This window comes from Hyla sarda, chromosome 1 (genome assembly GCF_029499605.1).
Source record: "Hyla sarda isolate aHylSar1 chromosome 1, aHylSar1.hap1, whole genome shotgun sequence".
In the NCBI taxonomy this organism is placed as follows: Eukaryota; Metazoa; Chordata; class Amphibia; order Anura; family Hylidae; genus Hyla; species Hyla sarda.
In genome coordinates this window covers 231,243,046-231,259,775 of record NC_079189.1, presented here as the reverse complement: position 1 = coordinate 231,259,775, position 16,730 = coordinate 231,243,046, and the positions used below count along the sequence as shown (strand labels likewise).

Genomic DNA, 16,730 nt, shown 5'->3' with positions numbered 1-16,730 from the left:
CTTACCCCCCGCTTGGCAGGAAGGAAGGGTGAGCTGGTCCAGGCCATCTGTGCTGCAGGGACCGTCCAGTTGGGAGGGATAGTCATTCCAGGCTGTCCATCATCACCGGGGGAGGCCTCTTCCTCGTGCTTCGGGCCTGGCCCCGGAATAGTGACGTTGCCTTGACGATGACGCACAGGGACGTTCATGCGCAACATCCCTGTGTGTCGTCGTCAAGGCAACGTCACTATTCCGGGCCCGAAGCGCAGAGAAGAGGCCCCCCCGGTGAAGATGGACATCCCGTAACGACTATCCCTCCCCACCGGACGGTCGCTGCAGCACAGATGGCCCGGACCAGCTCATCCTAACTTGCCGCCGAGGGGGGGTGAGTACAAAACAAAAGGGGGTGGAGGGGGGTCTGGATGATGACGAAGGCCGCAGTGGTCTTCAACCTGCGGACCTCCAGATGTTTCAAAACTACAACTCCCAGCATTCCCGGACACCCGATGGAATAGTGACGTTGCCTTGACGATGACGCACAGGGACGTTCATGCGCAACATCCCTGTGTGTCGTCGTCAAGGCAACGTCACTATTCCGGGCCCGAAGCGCAGAGAAGAGGCCCCCCCGGTGAAGATGGACATCCCGGTACGACTATCCCTCCCCACCGGACGGTCGCTGCAGCACAGATGGCCCGGACCCAGCTCACCCTAACTTCCTGCCGAGGGGGGTGAGTACAAAACAAAAGGGAGTGGGGGGGGGGGGGTCTGGATGATGACGAAGGCCGCAGTGGTCTTCAACCTGCGGACCTCCAGATGTTTCAAAACTACAACTCCCAGCATTCCCGGACACCCGATGGCTGTCCGGGCATGCTGGGAGTTATAGTTTTGAAACATCTGGAGGTCCGCAGGTTGAAGACCACTGTTGACAGGATGACATGTTTCAAAACTACAACTCCCAGCATTCCCGGACACCCGATGGCTGTCCAGGCAAGCTGGGAGTTGTAGTTTTAAAACATCTGGAGGTCCGCAGGTTGAAGACCACTGAGGGCGGAGAATTCACTCGAGTAGAAGCCGAGTATAAACTCGGCTTATACTTGAGTATATACGGTAATGCTAGACATCAGCCTGAACGGCGATGTCCGGCATTAGCCACAGGTCCTGGCTGCTGATAACAGCCGGGACCATGCAGATATGATGCGAGCTCAGCTCTTGAGCTTGCTTCATATCCCTGCCATGCCACTGCACCATTTATAAATGGCATTCTGCGGCAAGAGGTTAATGAAGTCAGTAAAATACATACAGATTTACACACACACACTGCTGCTGTAATGCTGGAGGGTGTATGCTACATTTAAAGGTGTAATCTGCTTGCTTACAAGTTACATTAAATGCAAAGTACCCTAAACCACTTTTGTCATTAAGTGCAGGCAATACAACAACAAAACAATGCTTTGTATGGATTTGATGAATCAGCTACAATTTAAGTAAACCTGTTTTAGGTAAGGGCACACGCACTTACACTACAGAATTTCTAAGCGGAAAAAGTCAGGTCGGACATTTCAGTACAGCAGCCTCCCATTGTATTTAACCGTAATACATTTCCAAGTTCATCAGCCGAAAGAATGAACCTTTCGGCGAATGAGCTTGGAAATGTATTGCCGCCAATAATCCTAGAACCAACTGGTAAGTGCCTGCTGTGCATGGAAGGTCCTTACAGAATATCTTTGGGTGGGCAATCTGTAGTGTGAATGCCACCTAACTGCAAATACTTTACTTTACTTATTTGGTTCGTGTACAGAATTAATAATTCTGCTGGTTGCAGCTTGCTTTTAAACACACCCCAGATATTACAGCAAAGCTCTGTTGCACTGTATTTAAGAAAGTTGATTTTCCTACGTGAAAACACTGTAAATACTGTACTGTGTTTGTTGAGAATGCTATACATGTCAGAATCATTTAAACAAGCTTTAGGCTGCGTTTCCACTTGGCAGTTTTTTTGGAGTACTGCCACTGCAGTTTTTGAGCCAAAGTCAGAAGTGGATCCAGAAGAAGGAGAGGTACATGGCTATGTTCACATGGCAGAATTTCCACATGGAAATCCTCATCGTCTATCGTCTTCAATGGGATTTCACAGACCCATTCACATTGCAGAATTTTTGCTTTCCGAATTCTGCTGTGGAAGCCCATTAAAGTCAAAGAGACTTTCTTTTCTCTGCAAAATGCAGGTTTTGTGCAAATTTTGCGCAGAAGTCGCACAAATTCCACGCAAAAGAGGTGAAGCAAAAGCACTTTTCCCCATGTTCATAGGTTTCAAAAACAAAAAAATCCAAGTGAAAACACAGCCTTATAGCGGAAATTATTGGGGAAATTTATCAAAACCTATGTAGAGAAAAAGTTGACCAGTTGCCCATAGCAACCAATCAGATAGCTTTTTTCAGTTTTAAAAAGGCCTCTGAAAATGAAAGCAGCAATCTGATTTGTTGCTATGGGCAGCTGGTCAACTTTTCCTCTACACATGTTTTAATAAATCTCCCCCCCCCCCCCCCAATGTCTATGCATGAAATGGTGAAAATTTGACTATTAGCTTTCAATATAAGTAATATATGTTGAAATATGATGAAGGTTGAAAAAAAGATCACCCTTACAAAAATATCATCTAAACACTGTCCAATACCTTTTATTATATCTTTGTGTCAGATTCTGGTGTCAAGAAATGTTCCTTACCACATACGATCCACAATAAACATTCTGACGTCATTATCGAAAGAATAGCCATTCGTACGTCAGTTCTGAAACTGCTATTGTTAACACTCCTATTCCAGAAAGACATAAATGAAATATTTGTGTTCATATTCCATTTATAATCTAGAATGTGGAAAAAAAATGCTATTTTGCGAAGTCTCTAAAGGGTACGAGATACATTTGGAAACGTCCATGAACGTCAGCAACACTAGATGTTTGCTGAGGTTAGGATTTGCATACATAATGCAGGCACACCAGTGAAATGCTAGCTCTTAAGAGTATTGGGATACCAAGTGTGGTCTCTTAAGGCTCCAGAAATAGTGTGAGTATAACAGGTTTTTATGCGTAAAGACAGTATTTCATTGTTGGCTTCCAGCTTCCATTTTAGCAGATATGTTTACTTAAGTACACATCGAGTGCAGCCTGTAAGTTCTTGACCACATCACCTGCTCTATTTTTCTTCATGACTAGATGCAGTCACAGTTGAACTTTAACTAAAGGGTATAAGCAATAATAAAGACAGGTTCCATCCAGCAAATGTTCAAGTCAGAGATAAACACCTACCGGCTAATACAAAGATATGGCTGCCGGGTTCCCCTTGCTTGACGATATATTCTGCTTGAGCGTATCTTCTCTCATACATGCATTCTGCTATGTCCCGGATTTGATGAGGGTCTAAGTGCTTTAGAAATTGGTTCTTGTTTAAGGCCTCCATAATCAGTTTTTTCTCACTTTAAAGAGAACACAATAGGGCAAATATTTTTAAAGACCTATAGAATCGACAAAACATTATTAATTCCAAAAATGTGTAAAAGCCATGAGGATTTATTATGACATCTTGACTGGAATTTCAAATTAACTGGTGCTAGAAAGTTACACAGATTTGTAAATGACTTCTATTAAAAAAATCTTAATCCTTCCAGTACTTAACAGCTGCTGTTGTGATCCACAGGAAGTTCTTTTCTTTTGAATTTCCTTTCTGCCTGACCACAGTGCTCTCTGCTGACACCGCTGTCCATTTTAGGAACTGTCCAGAGTAGGAGCACATCCCCATAGAAAACCTATTCTGCTCTGGACAGTTACTAAAATGGAAAGAGGTGTCAGCAGAGAGCACTGTGGTCAGGCAGAAAGCAAATTCAAAAATAAAATAACTTCCTGTGGATCATAGCAGCTAATAAGTAACGGAAAGTTTAAGATTTTTTAATAGAAGTAATTTACAATTCTGTTTAACTTTCTAGGACCAGTTGATTAAAAAAAAAAAATAATAATGTTTTCCAGTGGAGTACCCCTTTAATGTGATACATTGTGGCATGCTGACCTGTACAGGCAAAACTAAGTCGTTAATGGTTTTTAGGTTCAGAACAGAATGCTTGATCCATTTACTGATCTTAAAAATTTTGAGTTCTTCAAATATAAAGTATATATATATATATATATATATATATATATATATATATATGAAAGTTGCAGAATAAAATGTTGTATTCCCCATAAAATAACAATGTTGGAGCATCTTTACTTTGCATTTTGTGTTGTGTCCATAGTCCTCCTGGAATATTTCATCATTCCCTTTGTAAATAAGAGTGTCCGGGACAAACCTCATTGGGCAATGGGAACACTCAGTTGGCAGCATTTCTTTAGGTGTTATTAATGAAGATGAGTGAACTCTTTAAATATTAAGAACAATGTGTACTCCTCTATAGAATTCTAGCACCAATAATACATTACAGAACAGATTGTCTTGTGATATACTGTATTGGACTTGCTGAATTACATCTGCATGCCATTTAGGAGTCTGTGCTGCAATTAAAAAAATAAAATAAAATAGCTGTATAATTTATGGATCACGTTTATACCATGAAGGGTTTCCTGATCTTGTATAATGGGCATTTTACATAAGTCATATGATATCACACAGGGATTATTATACCGCTGGGATAGAAAAGCAACGATGTTCAAATCTCTAAGTAATTGCCATGACCGAAATAAATGAACATACCACACCCTGTTGGACAACTTTGTGGTTTGCATATTCCACAAAACTTTAAGCCTTGGAATACACTGGACTGTAGACCAATTAAAGCTATATGGTTGGAGGGAAGAATATTGATAAAGGTACAAATAATAATCCTTTTAACCCATACAGCAAAAGGCATATTCATTACTAATTGCCTTGTGACTTGTGCAACCTGCCACCATATTCCCTAAGCAGCACTAGCTTCTAATGAGGCTGTAGGTCACGCGGCAACCCATATGGAGAGCACTTAAAATACAGCCCATGTCATGCACAGGCAAACATGTTGTGTGGAGAAAAAAAAACATGCACATAGTAAAATTAAGCAGTAAATAATGAGTATACATTCAATTCAAAATGTGAGTGCCTTATTGATTATTACAGGAACATACTGTACCTATTAATCGGAGAAAAATGTAATTCTTAATTTAGAAAAAAAAAACACAAAGTGTCTTGTTTAGGAACTAAAAGAACAATTATGAAATAAAACAGAGCATTTTTATTGAAAATTCAGACCTATTATATTTTGCCTTTTTTACATACAGTAGAGCAGTGTTTCCCAAATGCGGTCCTCAAGCACCCCCAACAGTTCATGTTTTCTGGATTTCCATAGTCTTTCACAGGTGATATAACTGTGGTGATGCCTGATTCACTGACCATATTTATATCACCTGTGAAAGGAAATCCAGAAAACATGACCTGTTGGGGGGTCTTGAGGACCGCGTTTGGGAAACACTGCAGTAGAGAGTTAAATAATAACCAACAGAATCCTGCATTACACCTATAGTTACTATCGGGATGTCATTCCAACAAATACAAACAAAAATTGCCTTAATCAAAGTTTAAATAAATAATTAAACTTAATTAATTTTATATATATATATATATATATATATATATATATATATGTGTGTGTGTGTGTGTGTGTGTGTTGAACAAATCTGTGAATGTATAAAATGTAAGGTTTTTAATTGATTTCATTATTTTTTTTTTTTACTTGTATGATCTGATAGATGGGGTTCAGACCCCTGTACTGTTATTGTGAATAGAGTATTGTGGGAGAGCAAACCTTTTAGGAGGAAAAAATTAAATCAATAGTTTTATAAAATTACCTAGAAAATGTACAAGGTTCTATTTGAGAAAAGGGGGACATATTCATTCATTCATTAATTCAAATAAGGCAAACAGAATCTTACAGTTTTTTTTAACAATACCTGTGATGGGCTGACTAGGGACCTCTCGGTATCCCCTCCGCCAAGAGCGACTTCTCCTTCCAGACAACACGCCACAGCATACTGCAGGCAATATCTCTAGGCAGAACTAGAGAATATCTCAGCCCCTGGCAACACCAGTCTTCAGGTATAACAATCAATCTCTCTTTATTCAGGAACAAGTGTCTCCTTTTATAGGAAGGGCATTACAGGGGGCAAGGGGCAGTAAAGACAGGTGACAGTAAGTCTGGAAGATAATCCAATAAAGGTATCCCTATATAGTGCCTTGTGCAGAAGGTGGACCGTTTGCAGAATGTGGACTGTCTGCAGAATTAGTGCCCTGTGCAAAATGTGTATCGTGTACAAAATGTGTCATGAAATCGGCAAATAAAGGTATTTTAATAAGATATCCAACAAGGAGCTTTATGTCACTGGACAACATTAACTGAGGGGCACAAACTGTGGAAATAGTGATCTCCCAAAGTCCATCAAAGTCCCGGTCTTTTTCGTGCCCACCCCTGAAGCTAGTCCGAATTCCGCTCAGTCACTTTTCCATAGTCCATAGTCCTCTAGGAGCCAAGGCAAGGATAGCGAAGGGGTAGGGTGATTCTAGGAATCATCACAGTGCTCCCCGCAAAAAAATTTCAGACCCGGTGAGATCCCAATGGATCCACCTGGGGCTGTCCGGGACCAACTGTTACGAGTAGCGCCGCTGGCTGTGGGCGCTCTCCCTGCCCGACTCCCCGTACGAAGATTTCTGCGTTTTGCATGATGCGATGCAAAAGTACTCGGTCCGCTGCTTCTCACCTGCCCCGCCATCTTCCTGCTTCCTCCGTTCCCTCTGCTTGCCGGCACATGCATACCCGCCTCCTAGGGCACATGCGCAACGGTTCTCAGAGATTTAAAGGGCGAGTGCACCATTGATTGTGCTTGTCTGGAACTGACCCTATTTAACCCCACACTTCCTCCTGTTCCCTGCTGGATCTTTGGGCCCTGTTGCCTTAGAGAAAGCGTTCCCTGTGTTATCTGCTATACCGTGTACCAGTTCTCTTGCTACGTTTCCTGACCACAGTTCCTTGCTGCCAGCCCTGACCTACCTGCCTGTCCCCGACTTTGAGTACATCTCTTCCTTCTGTGCCTTGCATCACCTCGGCTGCCCTTGTGGACGAGTCATGCCAGAGGTAGCTACTTGGGAGCCGCCTGCCGCAGCAAGTCCATCCCGCTTTGCGGCGGGCTCTGGTGAAAACCAGCGGCTCCTTAGACTCCGCTCCCAGGTGGGGCTCACGCCATCGTCCACACAGGTACAGCAGATCCGCACCACCAGCCGTTACAGTAAGATCCGGCCATGGATCCCGCCAAGATGCCTCTGCCAAATGTCGCTGATCTATCTGCCATAGTGGCACAACAGTCTCTGCAGAGTGAGCAACAAGCACAACAGCTGAATCAGCTATCCGCAATGATGCAGCAGCTCCTCTCCGTTCAACAGCCGCAGCAGCCTCCACCTGCTCCAGTGGCTCCTCCGGTGTCTGCAGCTTCCATGGCTTCCGTTGGCTCCAAAATACGTCTGTCTCTGCCGACGAAGTCCCTAAATTGTTCAGGGGGTTTGTGACCCAATGTTCTATGCATTTGGAACTTATGGCTGATCAGTTCCCGACGGAGCATGCCAAGGTGGCTTTCGTGGTCAGTCTTCTTTCGGGAAAGCCAGTGTCCTCCAATCTACAAGCCTTCCTTTCTGAATTCCACAGTGTCTTAGAAGAGCCTGCACGGCCTCCTCGGCTGAAACCACACTTCTGAACCTCCAACAAGGGGACTCTATTGTTGGTGAATACGCGGTCCAGTTCCACACTCTTGCCTCCGAATTGGCCTGGAATGATGAGGTGCTGTGTGCTACCTTTAAAAAGGGACTTTCCAGTGGAGTTAAAGGGCACCTCTCATCAAATAAACTTTTGATATATTTTAGATTAATGAATGTTGAATAACTTTCCAATAGCATGTTAATGAAAAATATGCTTCTTTCTATTGTATTTTTCCCGATCAGTCCTGTCAGCAAGCATTTCTGACTCATGCTGGAGTCCTAAACACTCAGAGCTGCCAGCCTGCTTTGTTCACAGCCAAACAGACTGTGAACAAAGCAGGGTGGCAACTCTGAGTGTTCTCCTTTGTGAACAAAGCAGACTGGCAGCTCGTAGTGTTTAGGACTCCAGCATGAGTCTGAAATGCTTGCTGCCAGGACTGGTAGGGAGACCCCTAGTGGTCATTTCTTCAAAGTGGAAAATTAAATAGAAAGAAGCATATTTTTTAATAACATGCAATTGTAAAGTTATTCTGCATACATTAATCTATAATATATCAAAAGTTTTTTTGATGAGAGGTACCCTTTAAGGATGCTCTTGCAGCACGAGATCCTCCATCTTCTCTGAGTGAGCTCATTCTCTCGCTCATCGCATCGATGTGAGTTTTGCCGAGAGGCAGGAGGAACTTCGCCAAGAATGTGAACCAGTTCAGACACGTCGTTTTCCCCGATTGGCGCCAGTTTTCCAGCGGCCACCTCATCCACCAACGTTAGCTTCTGTCGAAGAGGCTATGCAGGTGGACCGTGCCCACTTGTCCCAGCAAGAGAGGTCCCGCCGACATGAAGAGAACTTGTGCCTGTATTGTGCCAGCACTGAACATTTCCTCAGAAATTGTCCTCTACGGCCACCACGTTCAAGAAACGCACACACCTAGGGAACGTGGGAGAGGCATCTCTAGGTGTGAATTCTCCCTCTCCTCGACTAAATATGCCAGTTCTATTACTCACCTCTGCAAGAGCTTCGTTCCACACCTCTGCCTTCCTGGATTCAGGTTCTGCAGGAAATGTTATCAACGCTTCCATGGTCCACAAGCACTGTCTTGCAGTGACACTGCTCGTCAAGGCTTTATACATTTCCTCCATCAATGGTGAATGCTTGAGATACGCAGTGCACTTCCGCACTGAACCACTTTTGTTGCAAGTGAGTGCTTTACACAAAGAGAAGATCAAGTTCTATGTGCTTCCTCATTGTACTTCGGAGCTTCTCCTCGGTCTTCCCTGGCTTCAACATCATGTCCCGATTCTCGACTGGCAAACTGCTGAAGTCATTCACTGGGGTCCTGTCTGTCAAAACCGCTGTCTGGCATCACCACAACCTAAGTATTCTCCACCTCCTTCATCTATGCCGGGTTTGCCTGTTCCTTACCAGGACTTTGCAGATGGGTTCTGTGAAAAACAGGCTGAAAGTCCTCTTCCTCATCGTCCCTATGACTGCCCGATTGACCTTCTGCCAGGGACTTCACCTCCTCAGGGAAGAATCTACCCCTTTTCTGTTCCCGAGACACAAGCCATGACTCAATACATTAAGGAGAATCTCCAGAAGGGCTTCATCTGGAAGTCCTCCTCTCCTGCCAGTGCAGGATTCTTATTTGTGGAAAAGAAGGACGGGTATCTCTGCCCTTGTATTGATTACCGGGAACTTAACAAGATCACTATCAAGAATCGGTAACCTCGATCTACGAGGAGCGTACAACCTCATCAGAATACGGGAAGGAGATGAATGGAAGACGGCCTTTAATACCCGTGATGAGCACTTCGAGTACCTTGTGATGCCATTTGGTCTTTGTGCGTCAGGTCCTATGACGCCTACAGAATAATCGCCTTTATTCCAGACTAGAGAAATGCCTCTTCGAGAAGGCACGTCTTCTGTTTCTTGGATATATTGTCTCCAACCAAGGCCTCCAGATGGACCCTAATAAGTTGTCTTCGGTTCTTAACTGGCCTCGATTTTCTGGCCATCGGGCTATCCAACGCTTTCTGGGGTTCACCAATTATTTTCGACAGTTTATACCACACTTCTCCTCATTGGTTGCACTTATTGTGGCTCTCACTAAGAAGAGTGGTAACCCCCAAATCCTGGCCTCCTGAGGCCGAAGAAGTGTTCTCCTGACTGAAATCGGCATTTGCCTCTGCATCAGTGTTGTCACGATTCGGCAGGCTGGAGGTGGATCCTCTGTGCCAGAGAGGGATTGGCGTGGACCGGTTCTAAGTTGCTACTGGTTTTCACCAGAGCCCGCCGCAAAGCGGGATGGTCTTGCAGCGGCGGTAGCAACCAGGTCGTATCCACCGGCAACGGCTCAACCTCTCTGACTGCTGAGATAAGCGCGGTACAAGGGAGTAGACAAGAGCAAGGTCGGACGTAGCAGAAGGTCAGGGCAGGCAGCAAGGATTGTAGTCAGGGGCAACGGCAGGAGGTCTGGAACACAGGCTAGGAACACACAAGGAAACGCTTTCACTGGCACAATGGCAACAAGATCTGGCAAGGGAGTGCAGGGGAAGTGAGGTATAAATAGGGAAGTGCACAGGTGAAGGTACTGATTAAAACCCATGCGCCAATCAGTGGCGCACCGGCCCTTTAAATCGCAAATACCTGGCGCGCGCGCGCCCTAGGGAGCGGGGCCGCGCGCGCCGGCACAGCACAGACGGGGAACGAGTCTGGTAAGCGGGTCGGGATGCACATCGCGAGCGGGCGCGTCCCGCATCGCGAATCGCATCCCGGCTGGGAACATTATCGCAGAGCACCCGATCGGCAGGTCCGACCGGGGCGCTGCGAATAGGAGAACGCCGTGAGCGCTCCGGGGAGGAGCGGGGACCCGGAGCGCTCGGCATAACAAGTGTTGTCGAGACCCGATCCAGAAAATCCCTTCTTTCTCAAAGTAGATGCCTATTCTGTAGGAGCCGGAGCAATACTGACCCAAAAGACTTCCAGGGGAAAAACCGTGACTTGTGGATTTTTCTCCAAGACCTTTTCACCCGCCGAGAGAAATTATTCTATTGGAGACCGTGAACTTTTTGCCATTAAGCTAGCCCTGGAAGAATGGCGTCATCTACTGAAAGGATCTACTCATCCAGTCAGTATCAACACGGATCATAAGAATCTTTTGTGTCTTCAGTCAGCTTAGCGTCTGAATCCCCGGCAGGCGGTCTCTTTTCTTCTCCAGACTCATTTTTCTTATTCATTTTTGGCCCCCAGATGAGAACATTAAGGCCAATACTCTCTCCAGGGCTTCTGATGTGGTGGGTCTGAACTCCTCCCTCGGCACACCGTGCCTCCTGAGCGTTTGAACTCTGTCGCTCCTCTCGACCTACAGCAAGTTCCACCAGGAAGGTCTTTTGTGCCATCCCACCTTAGAATTAATATGAGGAGAGCCGAAAAGATAGGACTTGCTTACCCCTTGGCCCCTATTCCCCAAGTATCGATTCCAGCCGGTAGTAGTCCATAAAACAACTGGCCTTTATTGGTAAAAAAGAAGGGTGCAACACATTGGTTTCGAACCCGGGCCGGGTTCTTCATCAGGCAGTGGTTGTTACAAGAGCACATTCCCGCTCGTTTAAATATACACCTGTGGACCGGCATAGAACTGCTGCCGGGTCACCGGGTCATTGTAATTAACACTGTTACGCCTAGCGCTCCGGGTCCCCGCTCCTCCCCGGAGCGCTCACGGCGTCTTTCTCCCTGCAGCTCCCCGGTCAGCGCTGACCGGGAGCGCTGCTCTGCCATGGCCGATGGGGATGCGATTCGCACAGCGGGACGCGCCCGCTCGCGAATCGCATCCCAGGTCACTTACCCGTTCCCGTCTCCTGCAGTCATGTGCTGGCGCGCGCGGCTCCGCTCTCTAGGGCGCGCGCGCGCCAGCTCCCTGAGACTTAAAGGGCCAGTGCACCAATGATTGGTGCCTGGCCCAATTAGCTTAATTGGTTCCCACCTGTTCCCTGGCTATATCTAGTCTCCTCCCTTGCACTCCCTTGCCGGATCTTGTTGCCTTAGTGCCAGTGAAAGCGTTCCTTGTGTGTTTAATAGCCTGTGTACCAGTACCTTTGCTATCTCCCCTGACTACGAACCTTGCCGCCTGCCCCCGACCTTCTGCTACGTCCGACCTTGCTACTGCCTACTCCCTTGTACCTCGCCTTTCTTCAGTATCTTCAGCAGCCAGAGAGGTGAGCCGTTGCTAGTGGATACGACCTGGTCACTACCGCCGCAGCAAGACCATCCCGCTTTGCGGCGGGCTCTGGTGAAAACCTGTAGTGGCTTAGAACCGGTCCACTAGCGCGGTCCTCGCCAATCCCTCTCTGGCACAGAGGATCCACCTCCTGCCAGCCGGCATCGTGACAGTAGATCCGGCCATGGATCCCGCTGAAGTTCCTCTGCCAGCTGCCGCCGACCTCCCTACATTGGTCGCCCGACAAGAGTACCAGCTGTCGTACTTGACCACCATGCTACAGCAGCTCCAGTCACAGCAACAGCAGCAACAGTCACAGCTACAGCAAGTTCAGTCTCAGCTACAGCAGCAACAACCATCTCCTCCGCCAGCTCCTGCACCCCTTCCGCAGCGACTGGCCACTCCTAGCCTCCGCCTGTCTTTGCCAGACAAATTTAATGGGGACTCTAAGTTTTGCCGTGGCTTCCTTTCGCAATGTTCTCTGCACTTGGAGATGATGTCGGACCTGTTTCCTACTGAAAGGTCTAAGGTGGCTTTCGTAGTCAGCCTTCTCTCTGGAAAAGCCCTGTCATGGGCCACACCGCTCTGGGACCGCAATGACCCCGTCACTGCCTCTGTTCACTCCTTCTTCTCGGAAATTCGAAGTGTCTTTGAGGAACCTGCCCGAGCCTCTTCTGCTGAGACTGCCCTGCTGAACCTGGTCCAGGGTAATTCCTCCGTTGGCGAGTACGCCATACAATTCCGTACTCTTGCTTCTGAACTATCCTGGAATAATGAGGCTCTCTGCGCGACCTTTAAAAAAGGCCTATCCAGCAACATTAAAGATGTTCTGGCCGCACGAGAGACTCCTGCTAGCCTGCATGAACTCATTCATCTAGCCACTCGCATTGACATGCGTTTTTCTGAGAGGCATCAAGAGCTCCGCCAGGAAAAAGACTTAGATCTCTGGCCACCTCTCCCACAGTCTCCACTGCAATCTGCGCCTAGGCCTCCCGCCGAGGAGGCCATGCAAGTGGATCGGTCTCGCCTGACCCTGGAAGAGAGGAATCGCCGTAAGGAAGAGAATCTTTGTCTGTACTGTGCCAGTACTGAACATTTTCTGGTGGATTGCCCAATCCGTCCTCCACGTCTGGGAAACGCACGCTCGCACTCTGCTCTCGTGGGTGTGGCGTCTCTTGATGCCAAGTCGGCTTCTCCACGTCTCACGGTACCTGTTCGGATTTCCACTTCAGCCAGCTCTCCCCTCTCAGCCGTGGCCTGCCTGGACTCTGGAGCTTCTGGGAATTTTATTCGGGACTCCTTTGTGAATAAATTCCGTATTCCGGTGACCCGTCTTGTCAAGCCACTCCGCATTTCCGCGGTCAACGGAGCCAGGTTGGACTGTACCATACGTTTCCGCACGGAGCCCCTTCTTATGAGCATCGGATCTCATCACGAGAGGATTGAACTTTTGGTCCTCCCCAATTGCACCTCGGAGATTCTCCTTGGACTTCCCTGGCTTCAACTTCATTCCCCAACCCTGGATTGGTCCACTGGGGAGATCAAGAGTTGGGGGTCCTCTTGTTCCAAGAACTGTCTAAAACCGGTTCCCAGTAACCCTTGCCGTAACTCTGTGGTTCCTCCTGTATCCGGTCCCCCTAAGGTCTTTAAGGACTCTGCCTGCCACAGGAAATGCCCTTCCCCCCCTCCCAGTTCCATCAGGCAAGCTTCTGTGTCCCCTCATGGCCCTCGTCCTGGTGTCACACTGCCCCGTGCCAGGTCTCGCCCTCTGCCCTCTCTCCCCATTCCTACTCCTGTGGTTCTGCCTGCCGTTGAGGAATCCCTCCATCCTTTCCCGGTGTCCTCATCCCAGGGGAGGCAGTTACCCGATAAAGAGAAGGGGAGACCTAAGGGGGGGGGTACTGTTACGCCTAGCGCTCCGGGTCCCCGCTCCTCCCCGGAGCGCTCACGGCGTCTTTCTCCCTGCAGCTCCCCGGTCAGCGCTGACCGGGAGCGCTGCTCTGCCATGGCCGTTGGGGATGCGATTCGCACAGCGGGACGCGCCCGCTCGCGAATCGCATCCCAGGTCACTTACCCGTTCCCGTCTCCTGCAGTCATGTGCTGGCGCGCGCGGCTCCGCTCTCTAGGGCGCGCGCGCGCCAGCTCCCTGAGACTTAAAGGGCCAGTGCACCAATGATTGGTGCCTGGCCCAATTAGCTTAATTGGTTCCCACCTGTTCCCTGGCTATATCTAGTCTCCTCCCTTGCACTCCCTTGCCGGATCTTGTTGCCTTAGTGCCAGTGAAAGCGTTCCTTGTGTGTTTAATAGCCTGTGTACCAGTACCTTTGCTATCTCCCCTGACTACGAACCTTGCCGCCTGCCCCCGACCTTCTGCTACGTCCGACCTTGCTACTGCCTACTCCCTTGTACCTCGCCTTTCTTCAGTATCTTCAGCAGCCAGAGAGGTGAGCCGTTGCTAGTGGATACGACCTGGTCACTACCGCCGCAGCAAGACCATCCCGCTTTGCGGCGGGCTCTGGTGAAAACCTGTAGTGGCTTAGAACCGGTCCACTAGCGCGGTCCTCGCCAATCCCTCTCTGGCACAGAGGATCCACCTCCTGCCAGCCGGCATCGTGACAAACACATTTTGGCAAAAAGTTTTTTTACACATAAGGAAATTAACAAACATGAAAAACTTAAAGTATGTAAAGAAGAATTATAGATTTGGTATCACACTTCTATATTGGTTAAATTAGCACTTATACCCTCGTCACTCCTAGGAGGCGCTGAGGTCTCCCTTAGACGGTGCCCACTGCTGTTGGGCTGCGGTCAGGCTGCGAATATTAACAAGATGAGGAACTCTCCGCAGGTTGGTGCGCCAGGTTTGTGATATTCATATTAGGTATTGGAACCTTGTAACTTCTAGGAGGCGCTGAGGTCTCATGTATGAGTGCCCACTGTTGGGAGGCTGCGGACCCGTTTGTCGCCGCATGCGCTGTCCCTGCATGCTGGGGGTATTTCTTTGGAGTTACCCCGTACCACAAGCATAGAGTGGAACACGCCGAAACTGGTATGTAGATTAGTAGTTCGGTCCAGGGGAGAAGGAAAAAAGCCCCGCTGGAAACACCATTAGAGGAGAATGTAATGGTTTCTTTGTAGGAGCGGTGTGGACTATCTTGATGCAGGTAAGCGGATGGTGAGGTATCCTCTGTTTGGGAGCAAGATAATTGTATCTTGGGTATGTTCCTTGGTTATAGGGGATGGGCATGCCGGTGTGCATATGGATATAATAATTATTTAATAATTATAGCGCTCCCGGCGTGTCTAACCGGACCGAAATTGTAGTCGCAGCGGGTATGAAGCATATGACGGGTGGTCTAATTGCAGGTAATTGGCAGTAGACACTTACTATACCCTGGTTGTCTAGCTAGCTTGAGCCATTATATGGACATAAAAGATTGTTGGAATTATGATAACGGATTATATAATAGTCTCGACTATTTCATTGAGACCCCTCGGGTTCACTGTGCTCAACTTGAAGATCCAAAAGACCTCTCATTTTTTTAGGAGTTCAAATCGGTTGGAATTGTGATCAGGAATGTGATCAATGGGAGTGATTTTTATGGGATCCGCACTCTCCGGGTGCCTGGAGGTCACGGTGAAGGACGCCCAGGCTGCCGCCCGTATTTTCAACTACAAACCCCAGCGAGTCTACAAGCTCATCAAGGTTTTGTGCCCTCAGCACAACGCTACATGGTAAGGTGCAAAAGACACGCCCACACGTCAACCCACCTTATGATTCTCCACTAGGAGCGCATCTCTTCTTTTTTTATATATATCACCTTAGAATTAAGGTATTGAATTGGGAACACTCTTCTTTAATGGCCAGGCATCTGGGAATACGAAAGTCCACTCAGCTCATCTCCCGACATTATTGGAGCGAGTTGTTTCAGATTTTGTCCGTTCCTGTGTTATCTGTGCCCGTGACAAGATGCCTCGACTTAGACCTGCGGGTCTACTACAACCTCTGCCCATTCTGGAGTGTCCTACAGCACACATTGCCACGGACTTCATCACTGATCTACCACCCTCCTCTAACAACACGGTCATCTGGGTGGTCACAGATCGTTTCTCCAAAATGTCCCATTTTGTTCCTTTGCCTGGACTTCCCTCTGCTCCAAAGCTGGTGGATCAATTATTCTGGCATATTTTCCGTTTACATGGATTACCGTTACATATTGTCTCTGACCGAGGGGTTCAGTTTGTTTCCATGTTTTGGCAGGCTCTTTGACACCTCTACCCGCATGAAGACTCAGGCCGATAAAAGAAGAAGACCAACCCCGATCTTCTCTCCTGGAGATAAAGTCTGTCTGTCTGCTAAATATGTTTGTTTAAAGATCCCTAGTTACAAACTAGGTCCTCGGTTCTTTGGTCCCTTCAAAATCCTGTGCCATATTAACCCAGTGTCTTATAAACTCTGCCTGCCTTCTTCCCTTCCCATCCCGAACTCCTTCCATGTCTCTCTCCTTAAGCCTCTAGTTTTTAACCCTTTTTCCCAGAGGGACGTTTCTCCTTCACAGGTGTCCGGTGCTTCGGATGTGTTTGAAGTGAAGGAGATTCCGGCCATCAAGACTGTCAGAGGGAGATGGTTCTTTCTGGTTGATTGGAAGGGGTTCGGGCCGGAAGAGAGATCTTGGGAACCCAATGAAAACATTTTGGACCGGGATCTTGTACGTAGGTCCAAAAAAAGGGGGAGATCTAAGGGGGAGGTGGGATACTGTTATGAGTAGCAC

The 16,730-nt window shown here is 47.7% G+C and overlaps 1 protein-coding gene across 3 annotated transcripts in view; it reads right to left on the bottom strand.

Moving 5' to 3' along the window:
• PRKG2 (protein kinase cGMP-dependent 2) overlaps window positions 1–16,730 on the bottom strand; it is a 110,605-nt gene that overhangs the window by 90,720 nt on the left and 3,155 nt on the right. For all 3 annotated transcript variants that reach the window (XM_056568940.1, XM_056568939.1, XM_056568941.1), the window contains one exon: window positions 3,286–3,452. In XM_056568940.1, coding sequence (XP_056424915.1) covers window positions 3,286–3,452 — 167 coding nt within the window. The remainder of the gene's footprint in view (window positions 1–3,285; window positions 3,453–16,730) is intronic.